The 23,339-nt window shown below is 40.7% G+C and overlaps 1 protein-coding gene across 1 annotated transcript in view; it reads right to left on the bottom strand.

Annotated features, from left to right (window-relative positions):
- LOC145875774 (uncharacterized) overlaps positions 1-23,339 on the bottom strand; it is a 100,732-nt gene that overhangs the window by 30,117 nt on the left and 47,276 nt on the right. The window contains exon 2 of the mRNA XM_082971588.1: positions 2,209-2,443. Coding sequence (XP_082827714.1) covers positions 2,209-2,443 — 235 coding nt within the window. The remainder of the gene's footprint in view (positions 1-2,208; positions 2,444-23,339) is intronic.

Below are 23,339 nucleotides of genomic sequence, written 5' to 3'. Positions count from 1 at the left end.
CATGTAGGAGCAGCATAGACCCAGCTGCGTATTGTTACACCATGTAGGAGCAGTATAGACCCAGCTGCTTATTGTTACACCATGTAGGAGCAGTATAGACCCAGCTGCTTATTGTTACACCATGTAGGAGCAGTATAGACCCAGCTGCTTATTGTTACACCATGTAGGAGCAGTATAGACCCAGCTGCTTATTGTTACACCATGTAGGAGCAGTATAGACCCAGCTGCTTATTGTAACACCATGTAGGAGCAGTATAGAACCAGCTGCTTTTTGTTACACCATGTAGGAGCAGTATAGACCCAGCTGCTTATTGTTACACCATGTAGGAGCAGTATAGACCCAGCTGCTTATTGTTACACCATGTAGGAGCAGTATAGACCCAGCTGCTTATTGTAACACCATGTAGGAGCAGTATAGACCCAGCTGCTTATTGTAACACCATGTAGGAGCAGTATAGACCCAGCTGCTTATTGTAACACCATGTAGGAGCAGTATAGACCCAGCTGCTTATTGTTACACCATGTAGGAGCAGTATAGACCCAGCTGCTTATTGTTACACCATGTAGGAGCAGTATAGACCCAGCTGCTTATTGTTACACCATGTAGGAGCAGTATAGAACCAGCTGCTTATTGTTACACCATGTAGGTGCAGTATAGACCCAGCTGCTTATTGTTACACCATGTAGGAGCAGTATAGACCCAGCTGCTTATTGTTACACCATGTAGGAGCAGTATAGACCCAGCTGCTTATTATTACACCATGTAGGAGCAGTATAGAACCAGCTGCTTATTGTTACACCATGTAGGAGCAGTATAGACCCAGCTGCTTATTGTTACACCATGTAGGAGCAGTATAGAACCAGCTGCTTATTGTTACACCATGTAGGTGCAGTATAGACCCAGCTGCTTATTGTTACACCATGTAGGAGCAGTATAGACCCAGCTGCTTATTGTTACACCATGTAGGAGCAGTATAGACCCAATCTGCTTACTGTTACACCATGTAGGAGCAGTATAGACCCAGCTGCTTATTGTTACACCATGTAGGAGCAGTATAGACCATAAGTCGCTCTGGATAAGAGCGTCTGCTAAATGACAAAAATGTAATGTAAATGTAATGAACCCTGATATTATAAAAGCAGGGCAACAATGTCATTATAATTGTAGCAAAAAATTGTCAGTTGGTTGCATAAATAATTATCACTACTAAATGTTACATGAAATGTAAATATGAAATATTTGATTGCATAGTCATATTTTCAACGTCATTTTGCTAGGTGGGATAGCCCAATGTCAAAACACAGTTTTAACGTGTCCAAATCAATAACTAATATGCAGAAACAGTTTGTGATAAATTGAAAACCTAAACATAAAATGTGCTATGTACACAAACATCTGCCACAATAATCATATTACTTGTATTTTTTAAACAAGCTCCTTATAAACTGCACAAGCACCAGAAACACTGTTGTTTTGACAAGTAGCAATAAATCACTGATATCGATTAGGGGGGAAATCAGGTTGTACGTGCTGTTGAAACTAACACAACTAAAAAAACACATGGAAATGGGAGATATATTTTACCTCACTGATTAGAGGACAACCTGCAGAAGACAGTCAGCTACATTTTGGAGTGATGCATTTCAATTTAGGGGTCACTAAACAAAGGAACACAACACTTATTTGTCATAACTCATCGATATCACGTTGAAATCCATTGTGCCGAGAGGGAGATGAGGTTGCACATCCTGTTAAAACTAACAGCTGTGTACATCACTGGTTAGAGGACAATTTGTAGAAAACAGCCAGATACATTTTGATTCCAGTGGGTCACCAACATGGTAAGTGTAACACAACTCTTTTTTTGTTAGTCACTTTTTATTAAATCTCATAAATAGTAACTCTTCCATTTCAGAGCCTGGATTTTTCCCCTGAGGTTAATATCCATATCATGTTGAAATCAATAGAACAGGGGACAAACGTTTAGGGTTCTACATTGTGACATCACTAAAATACTCCTTCTACAATGTTAAAACATTCTACATTGTGACATTATATCATTGATATCATGAAACAACTCATTCATGTATTTTCTGATGTTTGATCAGATGTCTTTTACCGGAGAATGAGATCAGAGTATCTCTTGTCACACTGATCACAGCTATAAGGTTTCTCTCCTGTGTGTGTTCTCTGGTGTCGAGTCAGACAGCCAGATGTAGTAAAACTCTTCCCACATTGACCACAGCTATAAGGTTTCTCTCCTGTGTGTTTTCTCTGGTGTTGAGTCAGATGGCCAGATGTAGTAAAACTCTTCCCACATTGATGACAGCTATAAGGTTTCTCTCCTGTGTGTGTTCTCTGGTGTGATATGAGGCTGGTTGACCTAGTAAAACTCTTCCCACATTGACCACAGCTAAAAGATTTCTCTCCTGTGTGGATTCTCTGATGAATTTTAATTCCTGATGAAGAGGTGAATCTCTTCCCACAGTCAGAGCAGTGAGTTCCCTTCCCTGTGGATCTCTGCAGGTGTTTCTTGAGGTGTTTTGATCTGGAGAGACAGCCAGATGTAGTAAAATTCATCCGACATTGACCACAGCTATAAGGTTTCTCTCCTGTGTGTGTTCTCTGGTGTAGAGTCAGAGAGCCAGATGTAGTAAAACTCTTCCCACATTGATCACAGCTATAAGGTTTTTCTCCTGTGTGTGTTCTCTGGTGTAATATCAGGTTGTCTGACCGAGTAAAACTCTTCCCACATTGATTACAGCTATAAGATTTCTCTCCTGTGTGTATTCGCTGGTGTCTAGTCAGATGGCAAGATGAAATATAAGTCTTCCCACATTGATCACAGCTATAAGGTTTCTCTCCTGTGTGTATCCTCTGGTGTGATAACAGGTTGCTTGACTGAGTAAAACTCTTCCCACATTGATCACAGCTGTAAGGTTTCTCTCCAGTGTGAATTCTCAGGTGTACTTTTAGTGCTTTTAATCTTAAGTAACTCTTCCCACAATCAAAACAGTGGTGAGATTTCTCTCCTGTGTGTGTTCGCTGGTGTATTTTAAGTTCTGATGAAGATTTGCAATGTTTTCCACAGTCAGAGCAGCAGATAGATGTCTTCCCTGTGGGTCTCTGCTGGTGTTTCTTGAGGTGATAGAATCTGGACAGACTCTTCTCTGACTCGTTAGCATCATGATGTTGAGGCTCCCCAGAGGATCCATGATAGTCACGTCTCTCTCCTGTGTGAACAAGTCAGACAGATAGTTAAAGGCTCACAACAGCAGAAATCCACTGAAAAAGGTGATGCCAACAGCGTAGCCATGATACTGTACAACAATTGACGTCTGTAATGAATGTTAAAATGACTTGACAATTGTCTTAAGACAGTCAAGTGAGCAACAATAGTCATATTTAGTCTTGTTTTCACATTAGTAGTAACTAGAAATAAGTAAAAGGTGTTGAACTCCTAAGCAGTGTGCCAGGCGACTTTTGTTCTCAAATATAGGCACCTTTCTGTGTTTGCTAAAATTGCGACAAGGGCGATGCACACACAATTTGATTGCAGAAACACCTCCCTGCTAATGCAGAAACCGCTAGTTATGGATGTAGTATATCTGCCTGGAGCAAAAATGGTGAGCAAGTGGCCTAAGCTGTGCCATTAGAGATTCTGTGTTCGAGTCCAAGCTCTGTTGCAGCCGGCCGCGACCGGGAGGCCCATGGGGCGACGCACAATTGGCCCACCGTCGTCCGGGTTAGGGGAGGGTTTGCCCGGCAGGGATATCCTTGTCTCATCAAGCACTAGCGACTCCTGTGTCGGGCCGGGCGCAGTGCACACTGACCAGGTCGCCAGGTGTACGGTGTTTCCTCCGACACATTGGTGCTGCTGGCTTCCGGGTTGGATGGGCATTGTGTCAAGAAGCATCGCGGCTAGGCCGTGCAGCACAGCCTTTATGTCATTATTATAGATGACATCCCACACCGTAGCAGCATAGCCTTTATGTCATTATTATAGATGACATCCCACACCGTAGCAGCATAGCCTTTATGTCATTATTATAGATGACACACCGTAGCAGCATAGCCTTTATGTCATTATTATAGATGGTATCCCACACCGTAGCAGCATAGCCTTTATGTCATTATTATAGATGACATCCCACACCGTAGCAGCACAGCCTTTATGTCATTATTATAGATGGTATCCCACACCGTAGCAGCATAGCCTTTATGTCATTATTATAGATGGTATCCCACACCGTAGCAGCATAGCCTTTATGTCATTATTATAGATGGTATCCCACACCGTAGCAGCATAGCCTTTATGTCATTATTATAGATGACATCCCACACCGTAGCAGCATAGCCTTTATGTCATTATTATAGATGACACACCGTAGCAGCATAGCCTTTATGTCATTATTATAGATGGTATCCCACACCGTAGCAGCATAGGCTTTATGTCATTATTATAGATGGTATCCCACACCGTAGCAGCATAGCCTTTATGTCATTATTATAGATGACATCCCACACCGTAGCAGCATAGCCTTTATGTCATTATTATAGATGGTATCCCACACGTAGCAGCATAGCCTTTATGTCATTATTATAGATGACATCCCACACCGTAGCAGCATAGCCTTTATGTCATTATTATAGATGACATCCCACACCGTAGCAGCATAGCCTTTATGTCATTATTATAGATGACATCCCACACCGTAGCACCATAGCCTTTATGTCATTATTATAGATGACATCCCACACCGTAGCAGCATAGCCTTTATGTCATTATTATAGATGGTATCCCACACCGTAGCAGCATAGCCTTTATGTCATTATTATAGATGGTATCCCACACCGTAGCAGCACAGCCTTTATGTCATTATTATAGATGGTATCCCACACCGTAGCAGCATAGCCTTTATGTCATTATTATAGATGGTATCCCACACCGTAGCAGCATAGCCTTTATGTCATTATTATAGATGGTATCCCACACCGTAGCAGCATAGCCTTTATGTCATTATTATAGATGGTATCCCACACCGTAGCAGCATAGCCTTTATGTCATTATTATAGATGGTATCCCACACCGTAGCAGCATAGCCTTTATGTCATTATTATAGATGGTATCCCACACCGTAGCAGCATAGCCTTTATGTCATTATTATAGATGACACACCGTAGCAGCATAGCCTTTATGTCATTATTATAGATGACATCCCACACCGTAGCAGCATAGCCTTTATGTCATTATTATAGATGACATCCCACACCGTAGCAGCATAGCCTTTATGTCATTATTATAGATGACGTCCCACACCGTAGCAGCATAGCCTTTATGTCATTATTATAGATGACATCCCACACCGTAGCAGCATAGCCTTTATGTCATTATTATAGATGGTATCCCACACCGTAGCAGCATAGCCTTTATGTCATTATTATAGATGACATCCCACACCGTAGCAGCATAGCCTTTATGTCATTATTATAGATGACACACCGTAGCAGCATAGCCTTTATGTCATTATTATAGATGGTATCCCACACCGTAGCAGCATAGCCTTTATGTCATTATTATAGATGGTATCCCACACCGTAGCAGCATAGCCTTTATGTCATTATTATAGATGGTATCCCACACCGTAGCAGCATAGCCTTTATGTCATTATTATAGATGGTATCCCACACCGTAGCAGCATAGCCTTTATGTCATTATTATAGATGGTATCCCACACCGTAGCAGCATAGCCTTTATGTCATTATTATAGATGGTATCCCACACCGTAGCAGCATAGCCTTTATGTCATTATTATAGATGGTATCCCACACCGTAGCAGCATAGCCTTTATGTCATTATTATAGATGGTATCCCACACCGTAGCAGCATAGCCTTTATGTCATTATTATAGATGACATCCCACACCGTAGCAGCATAGCCTTTATGTCATTATTATAGATGACATCCCACACCGTAGCAGCATAGCCTTTATGTCATTATTATAGATGGTATCCCACACCGTAGCAGCATAGCCTTTATGTCATTATTATAGATGACGTCCCACACCGTAGCAGCATAGCCTTTATGTCATTATTATAGATGACGTCCCACACCGTAGCAGCATAGCCTTTATGTCATTATTATAGATGGTATCCCACACCGTAGCAGCATAGCCTTTATGTCATTATTATAGATGACATCCCACACCGTAGCAGCATAGCCTTTATGTCATTATTATAGATGGTATCCCACACCGTAGCAGCATAGCCTTTATGTCATTATTATAGATGACATCCCACACCGTAGCAGCACAGCCTTTATGTCATTATTATAGATGACGTCCCACACCGTAGCAGCATAGCCTTTATGTCATTATTATAGATGGTATCCCACACCGTAGCAGCATAGCCTTTATGTCATTATTATAGATGGTATCCCACACCGTAGCAGCATAGCCTTTATGTCATTATTATAGATGGTATCCCACACCGTAGCAGCACAGCCTTTATGTCATTATTATAGATGACGTCCCACACCGTAGCAGCATAGCCTTTATGTCATTATTATAGATGGTATCCCACACCGTAGCAGCATAGCCTTTATGTCATTATTATAGATGGTATCCCACACCGTAGCAGCATAGCCTTTATGTCATTATTATAGATGGTATCCCACACCGTAGCAGCATAGCCTTTATGTCATTATTATAGATGGTATCCCACACCGTAGCAGCATAGCCTTTATGTCATTATTATAGATGATGTCCCACACCGTAGCAGCATAGCCTTTATGTCATTATTATAGATGGTATCCCACACCGTAGCAGCACAGCCTTTATGTCATTATTATAGATGGTATCCCACACCGTAGCAGCATAGCCTTTATGTCATTATTATAGATGACATCCCACACCGTAGCAGCACAGCCTTTATGTCATTATTATAGATGACGTCCCACACCGTAGCAGCACAGCCTTTATGTCATTATTATAGATGGTATCCCACACCGTAGCAGCATAGCCTTTATGTCATTATTATAGATGACATCCCACACCGTAGCAGCATAGCCTTTATGTCATTATTATAGATGGTGTCCCACACCGTAGCAGCATAGCCTTTATGTCATTATTATAGATGGTATCCCACACCGTAGCAGCATAGCCTTTATGTCATTATTATAGATGGTATCCCACACCGTAGCAGCATAGCCTTTATGTCATTATTATAGATGGTATCCCACACCGTAGCAGCATAGCCTTTATGTCATTATTATAGATGGTATCCCACACCGTAGCAGCATAGCCTTTATGTCATTATTATAGATGGTATCCCACACCGTAGCAGCATAGCCTTTATGTCATTATTATAGATGGTATCCCACACCGTAGCAGCATAGCCTTTATGTCATTATTATAGATGACGTCCCACACCGTAGCAGCATAGCCTTTATGTCATTATTATAGATGACATCCCACACCGTAGCAGCATAGCCTTTATGTCATTATTATAGATGACGTCCCACACCGTAGCAGCATAGCCTTTATGTCATTATTATAGATGGTATCCCACACCGTAGCAGCATAGCCTTTATGTCATTATTATAGATGGTATCCCACACCGTAGCAGCATAGCCTTTATGTCATTATTATAGATGGTATCCCACACCGTAGCAGCATAGCCTTTATGTCATTATTATAGATGACATCCCACACCGTAGCAGCATAGCCTTTATGTCATTATTATAGATGACATCCCACACCGTAGCAGCATAGCCTTTATGTCATTATTATAGATGGTATCCCACACCGTAGCAGCATAGCCTTTATGTCATTATTATAGATGGTATCCCACACCGTAGCAGCATAGCCTTTATGTCATTATTATAGATGGTATCCCACACCGTAGCAGCATAGCCTTTATGTCATTATTATAGATGACATCCCACACCGTAGCAGCATAGCCTTTATGTCATTATTATAGATGACATCCCACACCGTAGCAGCATAGCCTTTATGTCATTATTATAGATGACACACCGTAGCAGCATAGCCTTTATGTCATTATTATAGATGACACACCGTAGCAGCATAGCCTTTATGTCATTATTATAGATGGTATCCCACACCGTAGCAGCATAGCCTTTATGTCAATATTATAGATGGTATCCCACACCGTAGCAGCATAGCCTTTATGTCATTATTATAGATGACATCCCACACCGTAGCAGCACAGCCTTTATGTCATTATTATAGATGGTATCCCACACCGTAGCAGCATAGCCTTTATGTCATTATTATAGATGGTATCCCACACCGTAGCAGCATAGCCTTTATGTCATTATTATAGATGGTATCCTACACCGTAGCAGCATAGCCTTTATGTCATTATTATAGATGGTATCCCACACCGTAGCAGCATAGCCTTTATGTCATTATTATAGATGACATCCCACACCGTAGCAGCATAGCCTTTATGTCATTATTATAGATGGTATCCCACACCGTAGCAGCATAGCCTTTATGTCATTATTATAGATGGTATCCCACACCGTAGCAGCATAGCCTTTATGTCATTATTATAGATGGTATCCCACACCGTAGCAGCATAGCCTTTATGTCATTATTATAGATGGTATCCCACACCATAGCAGCATAGCCTTTATGTCATTATTATAGATGACATCCCACACCGTAGCAGCATAGCCTTTATGTCATTATTATAGATGGTATCCCACACCGTAGCAGCATAGCCTTTATGTCATTATTATAGATGACATCCCACACCGTAGCAGCATAGCCTTTATGTCATTATTATAGATGGTATCCCACACCGTAGCAGCATAGCCTTTATGTCATTATTATAGATGGTATCCCACACCGTAGCAGCACAGCCTTTATGTCATTATTATAGATGGTATCCCACACCGTAGCAGCATAGCCTTTATGTCATTATTATAGATGACATCCCACACCGTAGCAGCATAGCCTTTATGTCATTATTATAGATGATGTCCCACACCGTAGCAGCACAGCTTTTATGTCATTATTATAGATGATGTCCCACACCGTAGCAGCACAGCCTTTATGTCATTATTATAGATGGTATCCCACACCGTAGCAGCATAGCCTTTATGTCATTATTATAGATGGTATCCCACACCGTAGCAGCATAGCCTTTATGTCATTATTATAGATGACATCCCACACCGTAGCAGCACAGCCTTTATGTCATTATTATAGATGGTATCCCACACCGTAGCAGCACAGCCTTTATGTCATTATTATAGATGACATCCCACACCGTAGCAGCATAGCCTTTATGTCATTATTATAGATGGTATCCCACACCGTAGCAGCATAGCCTTTATGTCATTATTATAGATGGTATCCCACACCGTAGCAGCATAGCCTTTATATCATTATTATAGATGGTATCCCACACCGTAGCAGCATAGCCTTTATGTCATTATTATAGATGACATCCCACACCGTAGCGGCATAGCCTTTATGTCATTATTATAGATGACATCCCACACCGTAGCAGCATAGCCTTTATGTCATTATTATAGATGGTATCCCACACCGTAGCAGCATAGCCTTTATGTCATTATTATAGATGGTATCCCACACCGTAGCAGCATAGCCTTTATGTCATTATTATAGATGACATCCCACACCGTAGCAGCATAGCCTTTATATCATTATTATAGATGGTATCCCACACCGTAGCAGCACAGCCTTTATGTCATTATTATAGATGACATCCCACACCGTAGCAGCATAGCCTTTATGTCATTATTATAGATGACATCCCACACCGTAGCAGCATAGCCTTTATGTCATTATTATAGATGGTATCCCACACCGTAGCAGCATAGCCTTTATGTCATTATTATAGATGACGTCCCACACCGTAGCAGCATAGCCTTTATGTCATTATTATAGATGGTATCCCACACCGTAGCAGCACAGCCTTTATGTCATTATTATAGATGGTATCCCACACCGTAGCAGCATAGCCTTTATGTCATTATTATAGATGACACACCGTAGCAGCATAGCCTTTATGTCATTATTATAGATGACATCCCACACCGTAGCAGCACAGCCTTTATGTCATTATTATAGATGGTATCCCACACCGTAGCAGCATAGCCTTTATGTCATTATTATAGATGACATCCCACACCGTAGCAGCATAGCCTTTATGTCATTATTATAGATGACATCCCACACCGTAGCAGCATAGCCTTTATGTCATTATTATAGATGGTATCCCACACCGTAGCAGCATAGCCTTTATGTCATTATTATAGATGGTATCCCACACCGTAGCAGCACAGCCTTTATGTCATTATTATAGATGGTATCCCACACCGTAGCAGCATAGCCTTTATGTCATTATTATAGATGGTATCCCACACCGTAGCAGCATAGCCTTTATGTCATTATTATAGATGGTATCCCACACCGTAGCAGCATAGCCTTTATGTCATTATTATAGATGACATCCCACACCGTAGCAGCATAGCCTTTATGTCATTATTATAGATGATGTCCCACACCGTAGCAGCATAGCCTTTATGTCATTATTATAGATGGTATCCCACACCGTAGCAGCATAGCCTTTATGTCATTATTATAGATGGTATCCCACACCGTAGCAGCACAGCCTTTATGTCATTATTATAGATGACATCCCACACCGTAGCAGCATAGCCTTTATGTCATTATTATAGATGGTATCCCACACCGTAGCAGCACAGCCTTTATGTCATTATTATAGATGGTATCCCACACCGTAGCAGCACAGCCTTTATGTCATTATTATAGATGATATACCACACCGTAGCAGCATAGCCTTTATGTCATTATTATAGATGGTATCCCACACCGTAGCAGCATAGCCTTTATGTCATTATTATAGATGGTATCCCACACCGTAGCAGCATAGCCTTTATGTCATTATTATAGATGACATCCCACACCGTAGCAGCATAGCCTTTATGTCATTATTATAGATGGTATCCCACACCGTAGCAGCATAGCCTTTATGTCATTATTATAGATGGTATCCCACACCGTAGCAGCATAGCCTTTATGTCATTATTATAGATGACATCCCACACCGTAGCAGCATAGCCTTTATGTCATTATTATAGATGGTATCCCACACCGTAGCAGCATAGCCTTTATGTCATTATTATAGATGACATCCCACACCGTAGCAGCATAGCCTTTATGTCATTATTATAGATGGTATCCCACACCGTAGCAGCATAGCCTTTATGTCATTATTATAGATGGTATCCCACACCGTAGCAGCATAGCCTTTATGTCATTATTATAGATGGTATCCCACACCGTAGCAGCATAGCCTTTATGTCATTATTATAGATGACATCCCACACCGTAGCAGCATAGCCTTTATGTCATTATTATAGATGACATCCCACACCGTAGCAGCATAGCCTTTATGTCATTATTATAGATGGTATCCCACACCGTAGCAGCATAGCCTTTATGTCATTATTATAGATGACATCCCACACCGTAGCAGCATAGCCTTTATGTCATTATTATAGATGGTATCCCACACCGTAGCAGCATAGCCTTTATGTCATTATTATAGATGACATCCCACACCGTAGCAGCACAGCCTTTATGTCATTATTATAGATGACATCCCACACCGTAGCAGCATAGCCTTTATGTCATTATTATAGATGGTATCCCACACCGTAGCAGCATAGCCTTTATGTCATTATTATAGATGACACACCGTAGCAGCATAGCCTTTATGTCATTATTATAGATGGTATCCCACACCGTAGCAGCATAGCCTTTATGTCATTATTATAGATGGTATCCCACACCGTAGCAGCACAGCCTTTATGTCATTATTATAGATGACATCCCACACCGTAGCAGCATAGCCTTTATGTCATTATTATAGATGACATCCCACACCGTAGCAGCATAGCCTTTATGTCATTATTATAGATGGTATCCCACACCGTAGCAGCATAGCCTTTATGTCATTATTATAGATGACACACCGTAGCAGCATAGCCTTTATGTCATTATTATAGATGGTATCCCACACCGTAGCAGCATAGCCTTTATGTCATTATTATAGATGGTATCCCACACCGTAGCAGCACAGCCTTTATGTCATTATTATAGATGACATCCCACACCGTAGCAGCATAGCCTTTATGTCATTATTATAGATGACATCCCACACCGTAGCAGCATAGCCTTTATGTCATTATTATAGATGACATCCCACACCGTAGCAGCATAGCCTTTATGTCATTATTATAGATGGTATCCCACACCGTAGCAGCATAGCCTTTATGTCATTATTATAGATGGTATCCCACACCGTAGCAGCATAGCCTTTATGTCATTATTATAGATGGTATCCCACACCGTAGCAGCATAGCCTTTATGTCATTATTATAGATGACATCCCACACCGTAGCAGCATAGCCTTTATGTCATTATTATAGATGGTATCCCACACCGTAGCAGCATAGCCTTTATGTCATTATTATAGATGACGTCCCACACCGTAGCAGCATAGCCTTTATGTCATTATTATAGATGGTATCCCACACCGTAGCAGCATAGCCTTTATGTCATTATTATAGATGGTATCCCACACCGTAGCAGCATAGCCTTTATGTCATTATTATAGATGGTATCCCACACCGTAGCAGCACAGCCTTTATGTCATTATTATAGATGACGTCCCACATTGTAGCAGCATAGCCTTTATGTCATTATTATAGATGGTATCCCACACCGTAGCAGCATAGCCTTTATGTCATTATTATAGATGGTATCCCACACCGTAGCAGCATAGCCTTTATGTCATTATTATAGATGGTATCCCACACCGTAGCAGCATAGCCTTTATGTCATTATTATAGATGGTATCCCACACCGTAGCAGCATAGCCTTTATGTCATTATTATAGATGGTATCCCACACCGTAGCAGCATAGCCTTTATGTCATTATTATAGATGACATCCCACACCGTAGCAGCATAGCCTTTATGTCATTATTATAGATGACATCCCACACCGTAGCAGCATAACCTTTATGTCATTATTATAGATGGTATCCCACACCGTAGCAGCATAACCTTTATGTCATTATTATAGATGACATCCCACACCGTAGCAGCATAGCCTTTATGTCATTATTATAGATGACATCCCACACCGTAGCAGCATAGCCTTTATGTCATTATTATAGATGACATCCCACACCGTAGCAGCATAGCCTTTATGTCATTATTATAGATGACATCCCACACCGTAGCAGCATAGCCTTTATGTCATTATTATAGATGATGTCCCACACCGTAGCCTTTATGTCATCTACTAAACCACTGGCCGTGTTCGAGAGCATGAAATCCATGCTGAATTGTGGGTAAATGGACTGGCTGACTGATTTATAAATAATAATGAGTAGTTATTTATGATGTATAGTGATTTGTAGATCAGTCAGTCTGCAGTCGCCTGCAATGTCGAACAAGCCCAATACCAAACCAATCAGGTGGTTGCTTGATCAAATGAAGCTTCAGACGTCATTGATGACGTGCTGCTGATAAAGTGATACAGGCATCGGTACACTGCTTTGAAGTTTACTGCTTAGCGATTTGGACGCAGGCCTCGTAGCTCCGGTATCAAACATAACATCCCTACTGAAAAGTTGTCAAAACAAAAAGTAGCAAGCAGGTTGATTTCCTCTGTCGATTTGAGCCCACAGCAAGAAGGCACCAGAGCCTACCGTGCTAACGGGTTCCCTCTAGATAACCCAATCACACAGTACATGGAAAGGTGTGGTTAACGTTTGTAAGCTTGAGCAATATATCAACCTAGTGTGACCTTCCTGTTCCCGTCCCTCAAGTCAGTGAGTCAACACAGGAAGGAGCAATGGATGGATAGTTCATTTATTTCCAAAGCTGCAATGATGGGACACACACAGTATGGATGAATGATCAGTAGTGACGGGATATAAATAGCACTCCCATAGCAATTCTCCATAAATCTGCCCTATAATATACTAACAAAAAACAATCAAGATGTCTGTCAAAGTTATTGTGATCATATAGTGGATTTAACAGTTCCTAATAATTCCTAATTTACTATAATAAAATAAATACATAGTTTCCATGTGTAATCTCATATTCACAACAGAATAAACTGTCATCCATTTTAGTATCAAAATATATCAAATTAACCTGAAATATTACTCAATGTCCCCCTCTGGTGGTGAAGAAGTATAATCCACCTAAACTAACAGAACCGGGCAGATAAACTGGCTGGTGTTCATGAGTTTATAAAACACATACTTTATACATGTCATAAATTACCTGCATTGATGAGACACACAGTGTGGATGAATGATCAGTAGTCGACAGGATATAAATAGCACTCCTATAGAAGATGCAGTGTGGATGAATGATCAGTAGTGACAGGATATAAATAGCACTCCTAAAGAAGATGCAGTGTGGATGAATGATCAGGATATAAATAGCACTCCTATAGAAGATGCAGTGTGGATGAATGATCAGGATATAAATAGCACTCCTAAAGAAGATGCAGTGAGGATGAATGATCAGGATATAAATAGCACTCCTAAAGAAGATGCAGTGAGGATGAATGAACAGTAATGACAGGTTATAAATAGCACTCCTAAAGAAGATGCAGTGTGGATGAATGATCAGGATATAAATAGCACTCCTATAGAAGATGCAGTGTGGATGAATGATCAGGATATAAATAGCACTCCTATAGAAGATGCAGTGTGGATGAATGATCAGTAGCGACAGGATATAAATAGCACTCCTAAAGAAGATGCAGTGTGGATGAATGATCAGGATATAAATAGCACTCCTAAAGAAGATGCAGTGTGGATGAATGATCAGGATATAAATAGCACTCCTATAGAAGATGTAGTGTGGATGAATGATCAGGATATAAATAGCACTCCTAAAGAAGATGCAGTGTGGATGAATGATCAGGATATAAATAGCACTCCTAAAGAAGATGCAGTGTGGATGAATGATCAGGATATAAATAGCACTCCTAAAGAAGATGCAGTGTGGATGAATGATCAGGATATAAATAGCACTCCTAAAGAAGATGCAGTGTGGATGAATGATCAGGATATAAATAGCACTCCTAAAGAAGATGCAGTGTGGATGAATGATCAGTAGTGACAGGATATAAATAGCATTCTGAATATGATGCATTTTCCAGTTTGCTACCAACTTGAAAGAGGGAACTTTAGCATAAAACCCACATGGAAAACTGAGATTCGGCAAATTACATATAAAGAGAGGCCAAACCAACAACAGAAGTTACTAAAACATAAATTGCTAATTTATGATGTAATAGGTGGATTTTATGATGTAATGTCAACTTTATACATTTCTATCCCAGGACCACTCAATTTCCAATTTCTCCAAAAATCTCCTGTGGGTTACCCAGAATCACATTGGGTTACCCAGAATCACATCCTTTATCACTGACTGTAATGTAAACACACGAACAGCGATTTTAGGTACTGCATCTCAGTGCTAGAGGTGTCACTACAGACCCTGGTTCAAAACTAGGCTATATCATAACAGGCCGGATTGGGAGTCCCATAGGGCAACGCACAGTAGCCCAGCATCGTCTGGGTTAGGGTTTGGCAGGGGTTTGGCCGTCATTGTAAATAAGAATTTGTCCTTAGCTGGTTTGCCTGTTTAAATAAAGGTTAAATACATTTTTTAAAATGTAACTTCATTACACCGTTATACTGGCATACAAACTCGGTAGCATAGAGTTCATAATACATATGACGTTGGGAAATAGTGCATTGTGGGTAGTTTAGAAGATTTCCCGAAATAAGTTAATACATTTGTAATAATGCAAAAACATAACTGTTTGTACTTATAGGTAACCATATCGTGACTACAACTAGCTTACTAGGTCTTTAACCACACTGTGTTGTTACGCTGGTGAGTAAAAACTCATGCTTCCTACACTTTAACTTTTTGTCTGACAATAAAATAATCATTTTACTCAACTGCGTTACCCACTCCAGTCAGCAGATGGCGGTGTGGGAATTTAAGGTAATGCTGTTGGTGTGACGTATAATTTAGTGGACGGAACTCTTCTTTCAACAGCAAACAGTTACTCAGCCACCTCGGTAGCTTGTTAGACAAAATAGCCGAACAATAAAGCTCTTTAGATGCTTTAGTGTATATTAGGCACTGTGTTTTAAACCCACTTCTGTCGTCTAGTTAGTTATCCGTTTTAATTTCATATTTACGGTGTTTTTGTTATTATTCAGCTAGCGGGCTGGTTAAGTTAGCATTAGCCTAGCTAGCTAACATTCCCAACCATGCGGTCACTGAGCTACTCTCCTCCTGTTAAAGAAGAGGAGGTCTGCTGGACGGAGAAAGAAGCTCTCGTCAAAGAGGAGGAGGAAGAGGAGGCTGTTTCAATACAACAAGAAGTAGAGGGTGAGGCTGTTACCGTGAAAGAAGAAGAGAAAGACGTTTCAGTGAAAGAAGAGGAAGACGCGTTCAGAGTGAAAGAGGAGGAGGATGTTACAGTAAAAGAAGAGGAGGAAGAGGAAGAGGAGGATGTTACAGTAAAACAAGAAGTAGAGGGTGAGGATGTTACAGTGAAAGAAGAAGAGAAAGACGTTTCAGTTAAACAAGAGGAAGAAGAGGATGATGCTGTTTTTGGAGTGAAGAAGGAAGGAGAGATTACTGTCACATTGAAAGATGAAGAGGAGGAGAAAGGAGATCTGATTAACACCAGTAAGTACCGCCTTCAATTAGTTTTTAACTTTGGATATTCGGAGTTGGCTCGTCAATACCTCTTCAACGGAGGGTCCTGGGATGATGACTGATATGTCTAGAATCAGACGACGTAGAGACAAGCTACCCCTTGTTTTCTCCGTTCCGTTTCCAAAAAGTGACTTAACATATATATTTGAGGAGGGTCTATCTGCTGACCGCAGACTGGGGGCCACGGCATGTAGTGATTTTAATGTAGTGATGTTTTACTACACACCGTTCCCCCCATTAGAGCCATGTGAGAGTTGGGTTGGCTACACCAAAGATTATGGATATACTGACAAGATGTCTCTCCGTCCTAACAAGGGGAGTCGTTGTCCACAAAGCTGCACTGTGGGTTGTCTGTCTCCCACCTATCCTGTCTTTGGATTGGTGGATACATCTTATTATTGTAATCTATTGTTTATATTCTGAGGGTTGTTGTCGTCAACCGCCTGTATTCAATGGAGAGAGATGCTAAGCTACTAGCATGAATATGCATAGCGATCTGGAGACAACTCCAATAGTGTTTTTATCAAAGTTGTCGATATGTCACGTGTCCACGTAACAACTTAATCATTACGAAACTTCTGTTAGATCAAGTAAACCTCACGTAGAAAATACGCCATTCATTTTGTTATTGACCAAATTCAACACTTTCCACATTGGGTTGATAATTGTTTCCACTTGGATACAACCTACTGTAACCTACTGGCATGACCTAGAGAGATACAACCTACTGTAACCTACTGGCATGACCTAGAGAGTTACAACCTACTGTAACCTACTGGCATGACCTAGAGAGATACAACCTACTGTAACCTACTGGCATGACCTAGAGAGTTACAACCTACTGTAGCCTACTGGCATGACCTAGAGTTACAACCTACTGTAACCTACTGGCATGACCTAGAGAGTTACAACCTACTGTAGCCTACTGGCATGACCTAGAGAGATACAACCTACTGTAGCCTACTGGCATGACCTAGAGAGATACAACCTACTGGCATGACCTAGAGAGTTACAACCTACTGTAACCTACTGGCATGACCTAGAGAGTTACAACCTACTGTAGTCTACTGGCATGACCTAGAGAGTTACAACCTACTGTAACCTACTGGCATGACCTAGAGTTACAACCTACTGTAATGACCTAGAGAGATACAACCTACTGTAACCTACTGGCATGACCTAGAGATACAACCTACTGGCATGACCTAGAGAGATACAACCTACTGTAACATACTGGCATGACCTAGAGAGTTACAACCTACTGTAACCTACTGGCATGACCTAGAGACACAACCTACTGTAACCTACTGGCATGACCTAGAGACACAACCTACTGGCATGATCTAGAGAGATACAACCTACTGTAGCCTACTGGCATGACCTAGAGAGATACAACCTACTGTAACCTACTGGCATGACCTAGAGAGTTACAACCTACTGTAGCCTACTGGCATGACCTAGAGAGATACAACCTACTGTAACCTACTGGCATGACCTAGAGTTACAACCTACTGTAACCTACTGGCATGACCTAGAGAGTTACAACCTACTGTAACCTACTGGCATGACCTAGAGAGTTACAACCTACTTTAACCTACTGGCATGACCTAGAGAGTTACAACCTGCTGTAACCTACTGGCATGACCTAGAGAGTTACAACCTACTGTAACCTACTGGCATGACCTAGAGAGTTAGAACCTTCTGTAACCTACTGGCATGACCTAGAGAGATACAACCTACTGTAACCTACTGGCATGACCTAGAGAGATACAACCTACTGTAACCTACTGGCATGACCTAGAGAGTTACAACCTACTGTAACCTACTGGCATGACCTAGAGAGTTACAACCTACTGTAGCCTACTGGCATGACCTAGAGAGATACAACCTACTGGCATGACCTAGAGAGTTACAACCTACTGTAGCCTACTGGCATGACCTAGAGAGATACAACCTACTGGCATGACCTAGAGAGTTACAACCTACTGTAACCTACTGGCATGACCTAGAGAGTTACAACCTACTGTAGTCTACTGGCATGACCTAGAGAGATACAACCTACTGTAACCTACTGGCATGACCTAGAGATACAACCTACTGGCATGACCTAGAGAGATACAACCTACTGTAACCTACTGGCATGACCTAGAGAGTTACAACCTACTGTAACCTACTGGCATGACCTAGAGACACAACCTACTGTAGCCTACTGGTATGATCTAGAGAGATACAACCTACTGTAGTCTACTGGCATGACCTAGAGAGATACAACCTACTGTAACTTACTGGCATGACCTAGAGAGTTACAACCTACTTTAACCTACTGGCATGACCTAGAGTTACAACCTGCTGTAACCTACTGGCATGACCTAGAGAGTTACAACCTACTGTAACCTACTGGCATGACCTAGAGAGATACAACCTACTGTAACCTACTGGCATGACCTAGAGAGATACAACCTACTGTAACCTACTGGCATGACCTAGAGAGTTACAACCTACTGTAACCTACTGGCATGACCTAGAGAGATACAACCTACTGTAACCTACTGGCATGACCTAGAGAGTTACAACCTACTGTAACCTACTGGCATGACCTAGAGAGTTACAACCTACTGTAACCTACTGGCATGACCTAGAGAGATACAACCTACTGTAACCTACTGGCATGACCTAGAGAGTTACAACCTACTGTAGCCTACTGGCTTGACCTAGAGTTACAACCTGCTGTAACCTACCTGCATGACCTAGAGAGTTCCAACCTACTGTAACCTACTGGCATGACCTAGGGAGATACAACCTTCTGTAACCTACTGGCATGACCTAGATATATATATCTAGGTCATCTAAGCATTTCTAAACTTTTTTTCTAACTTTTATGGGGTATTGTGATGTCTTTATGAGGTATTGTCTGAAAATTGATAATTGAAAAAAATATATATATAATAACCAAATATGTAAAAAGGGAAGGGGTCTGAATGCATGTATGTTGTATGTTCTAGGGCAGATTTAAAAAAAATAGTATTTTCTTTCTACCAATTGATTGGTTGAAATGTTATGACGTGTATTTGTTCATATAGACACACCCCGTGTGTTTAATAAAATCAACTGTATGTGCAGAACTTGAATTGAACTGATGCTTCAAGCGTTTGATTAAATAATTAACACACACAAATGACTTGAGGAAGCCAGAGGTCAATATAACCAGAAGAAAATAACCAATTCCCCACCTGCTGCTGGCCTTCGTTAATTCTGACATTATGCTCCTGAAGTTTCCGGTAAAATAGGCAAACTTTTTCCATTTCCGTTTGAAGTGCCAATTTATCTTACCATTTCTACCGATCTGCATGCCAGTTATGAACGAGTTACAACACCTGTTTGGCTCCTCCACTTCCTGGGTCGGTGAAGTGAGGTATTACATTTAAGGATTAAATCATTTAAGGAATATATCCAAGTCTCACGCTCATCACCTGTGGAATGCGGGGCTTCCAGCGAGGTGTGGATTTAACCTGTTAGGGCTAGGGGGCAGTATTTACACGGCCGGATAAAAAAACGTACCCGATTTAATCTGGTTACTAATCCTATCCAGTAACTAGAATATGCATATACTTATTATATATGGATAGAAAACACCCTAAAGTTTCTAAAACTGTTTGAATGGTGTCTGTGAGTATAACAGAACTCATATGGCAGGCAAAAACCTGAGAGATTCCTTTACAGGAAGTGGCCTGTCTGACCATTTATTGGCTTTCTTTGACATCTCTTCCCAAAACAAAGGATCTCTGCGGTAACGTGACACTTCCCACGGCTCCAATGGGCTCTCAGAGCCCGGGAAAAACCTGAATGACGTAATTCAAAGCCCTGGCTGAAACACACGAGCGCTTTTGCTAAGTGGTCTATCAGAGGACAAAGGGCTTAGGCTCGTGCACTGGCCTCCCCCGTCTTTCTGTTTTTCCCTCTATTTACCGAAACGTAGATTCCCGGTCGGAATATTATCGCTTTTTTACGAGATAAATTGCATAAAAATTGATTTTAAACAGCGGTTGACATGCTTCGAAGTACGGTAATGAAATATTTCGAATTTTTTTGTCACGAAATGCGCCATGCGCGCGACCCTTATTTACCATTTCGGATAGTGTCTAGAACGCACGAACAAAACGCCGCTGTTTGGATATAACGATGGATTATTTGGGACCAAACCTACATTTGTTATTGAAGTAGAAGTCCTGGGAGTGCATTCTGACGAAGAACAGGAAAGGTAATAACATTTTTCTTATAGTAAATCTGATTTTGGTGAAGGCTAAACTTGCCGGGTGTCTAAATAGCTAGCCCGTGATGGCTGGGCTATGTACTTAGAATATTGCAAAATGTGCTTTCACCAAAAAGCTATTTTAAAATCGGACATATCGAGTGCATAGAGGAGTTCTGTATCTATAATTCTTAAAATAATTGTTATGCTTTTTGTGAACGTTTATCGTGAGTAATTTAGTAAATTGTTAGTAAATTCCCCGGAAGTTTGCGGGGGGTATGCTAGTTCTGAACGTCACATGCTAATGTAAAAAGCTGTTTTTTGATATAAATATGAACTTGATTGAACAAAACATGCATGTATTGTATAACATAATGTCCTAGGTGTGTCATCTGATGAAGATCATCAAAGGTTAGTGCTGCATTTAGCTGTCTTCTGGGTTTTTGTGACATTATATGCTAGCTTGAAAAATGGGTGTCTGATTATTTCTGGCTGGGTACTCTGCTGACATAATCTAATGTTTTGCTTTCGTTGTAAAGACTTTTTGAAATCGGACAGTGTGGTTAGATTAACCTGTTGGGTCTAGGGGGCAGCATTTGCACGTCTGGATAAAAAAAATGTACCCGATTTAATCTGGTTACTAATCCTACCCAGTAACTAGAATATGCATATACTTATTATATATGGATAGAAAACACTCTAAAGTTTCCAAAACTGTTTGAATGGTGTCTGTGAGTATAACAGAACTCATTTGGCAGGCAAAACCCTGAGACATTTTCTGACAGGAAGTGGATACCTGATGTGTTGTATTGACTTTAAAGCTATCCCATTGAAAGACACAGGGGTTTAGGAATATTTTGGCACTTCCTATTGCTTCCACTAGATGTCACCAGCCTTTACAAAGTGTTTTGAGTCTTCTGGAGGGAGATCTGACCGAACAAGAGCCATGGAACGGTGATGTCCCATTAGACACCTGGCGCGCTACTTCATGTTGGGTACCCTCGTTCCAATACGTTATAAAAGGCTATGCATTCGTCCACCTTGAATATTATTCATGTTCTGGTTAAAAAAGGCCCTAATGATTTATGCTATACAACGTTTGACATGTTTGAACGAACGGAAATATATTTTTTCCCCTCGTTCATGACGAGAAGTCCGGCTGGCTTACATCATGTGCTAACGAGACGGAGATTTTTGGACATAAATGATGAGCTTTTTTGAACAAAACTACATTCGTTATGGACCTGTGATACCTGGAAGTGACATCTGATGAAGAGAATCAAAGGTAATGGATTATTTACATAGTATTTTCGATTTTAGATCTCCCCAACATGACGTCTAGTCTGTATCGCAACGCGTATTTTTCTGGGCACAGTGCTCAGATTATTGCAAAGTGTGATTTCCCAGTAAGGTTATTTTTAAATCTGGCAAGTTGATTGCGTTCAAAAGATGTAAATCTATAATTCTTTAAATGACAATATAATATTTTAACAATGTTTTCTAATTTTAATTATTTAATTTCTGACGCTGACTTGACTGCCGGTTATTGGAGGGAAACGATTTCCTCAACATCAATGCCATAGTAAAACGCTGTTTTTGTATATAAATATGAACTTGATAGAACTAAAAATGCATGCATTGTCTAACATAATGTCCTAGGAGTGTCATCTGATGGAGATTGTAAAAGGTTAGTGTATCATTTTAGCTGGTTTTATGGTTTTGGTGACCCTGTCTTTGACTTGACAAAACATTACACACAACTCTTGTAAATGTACTGTCCTAACATACTCTAAATTTATGCTTTCGCCGTAAAACCTTTTTGAAATCGTAAAACGTGGTTAGATTAAGGAGATGTTTATCTTTCAAATGGTGTAACATAGTTGTATTTTTGAAAAATTTGAATTTTGACATTTATTTGGATTCAAATTTGCCGCTCTTGAAATGCACCTGCTGTTGATGGAGTGCACCACAGGTGGCACGCTAGCGTCCCACCTAGCCCCAAGAGGTTAACGAGAGTCTTGTCTTTAAAATGCTGTAAAATAGTCATATGTTTGAGAAATTGAAGTAATAGCATTTCTAAGGTATTTGAAAATCGCGCCACAGGATTCAACTGGCTGTTACGTAGGTGGGACGATTTGGTGCCACCTAGCCCAGAGAGGTTAATAGTATGTTGTACCTAGTTTCCCTCCTTCAGGGAACAGTAGTTATAGTCATAACGTGTGGATTTA

Source organism: Salmo salar, unplaced genomic scaffold (genome assembly GCF_965601325.2).
Source record: "Salmo salar unplaced genomic scaffold, fSalSal1 ptg000335l, whole genome shotgun sequence".
NCBI lineage: Eukaryota > Metazoa > Chordata > Actinopteri > Salmoniformes > Salmonidae > Salmo > Salmo salar.
The sequence above is the reverse complement of the archived record's forward strand: the minus strand, read 5'-3'. Positions and strand labels throughout refer to the sequence as shown.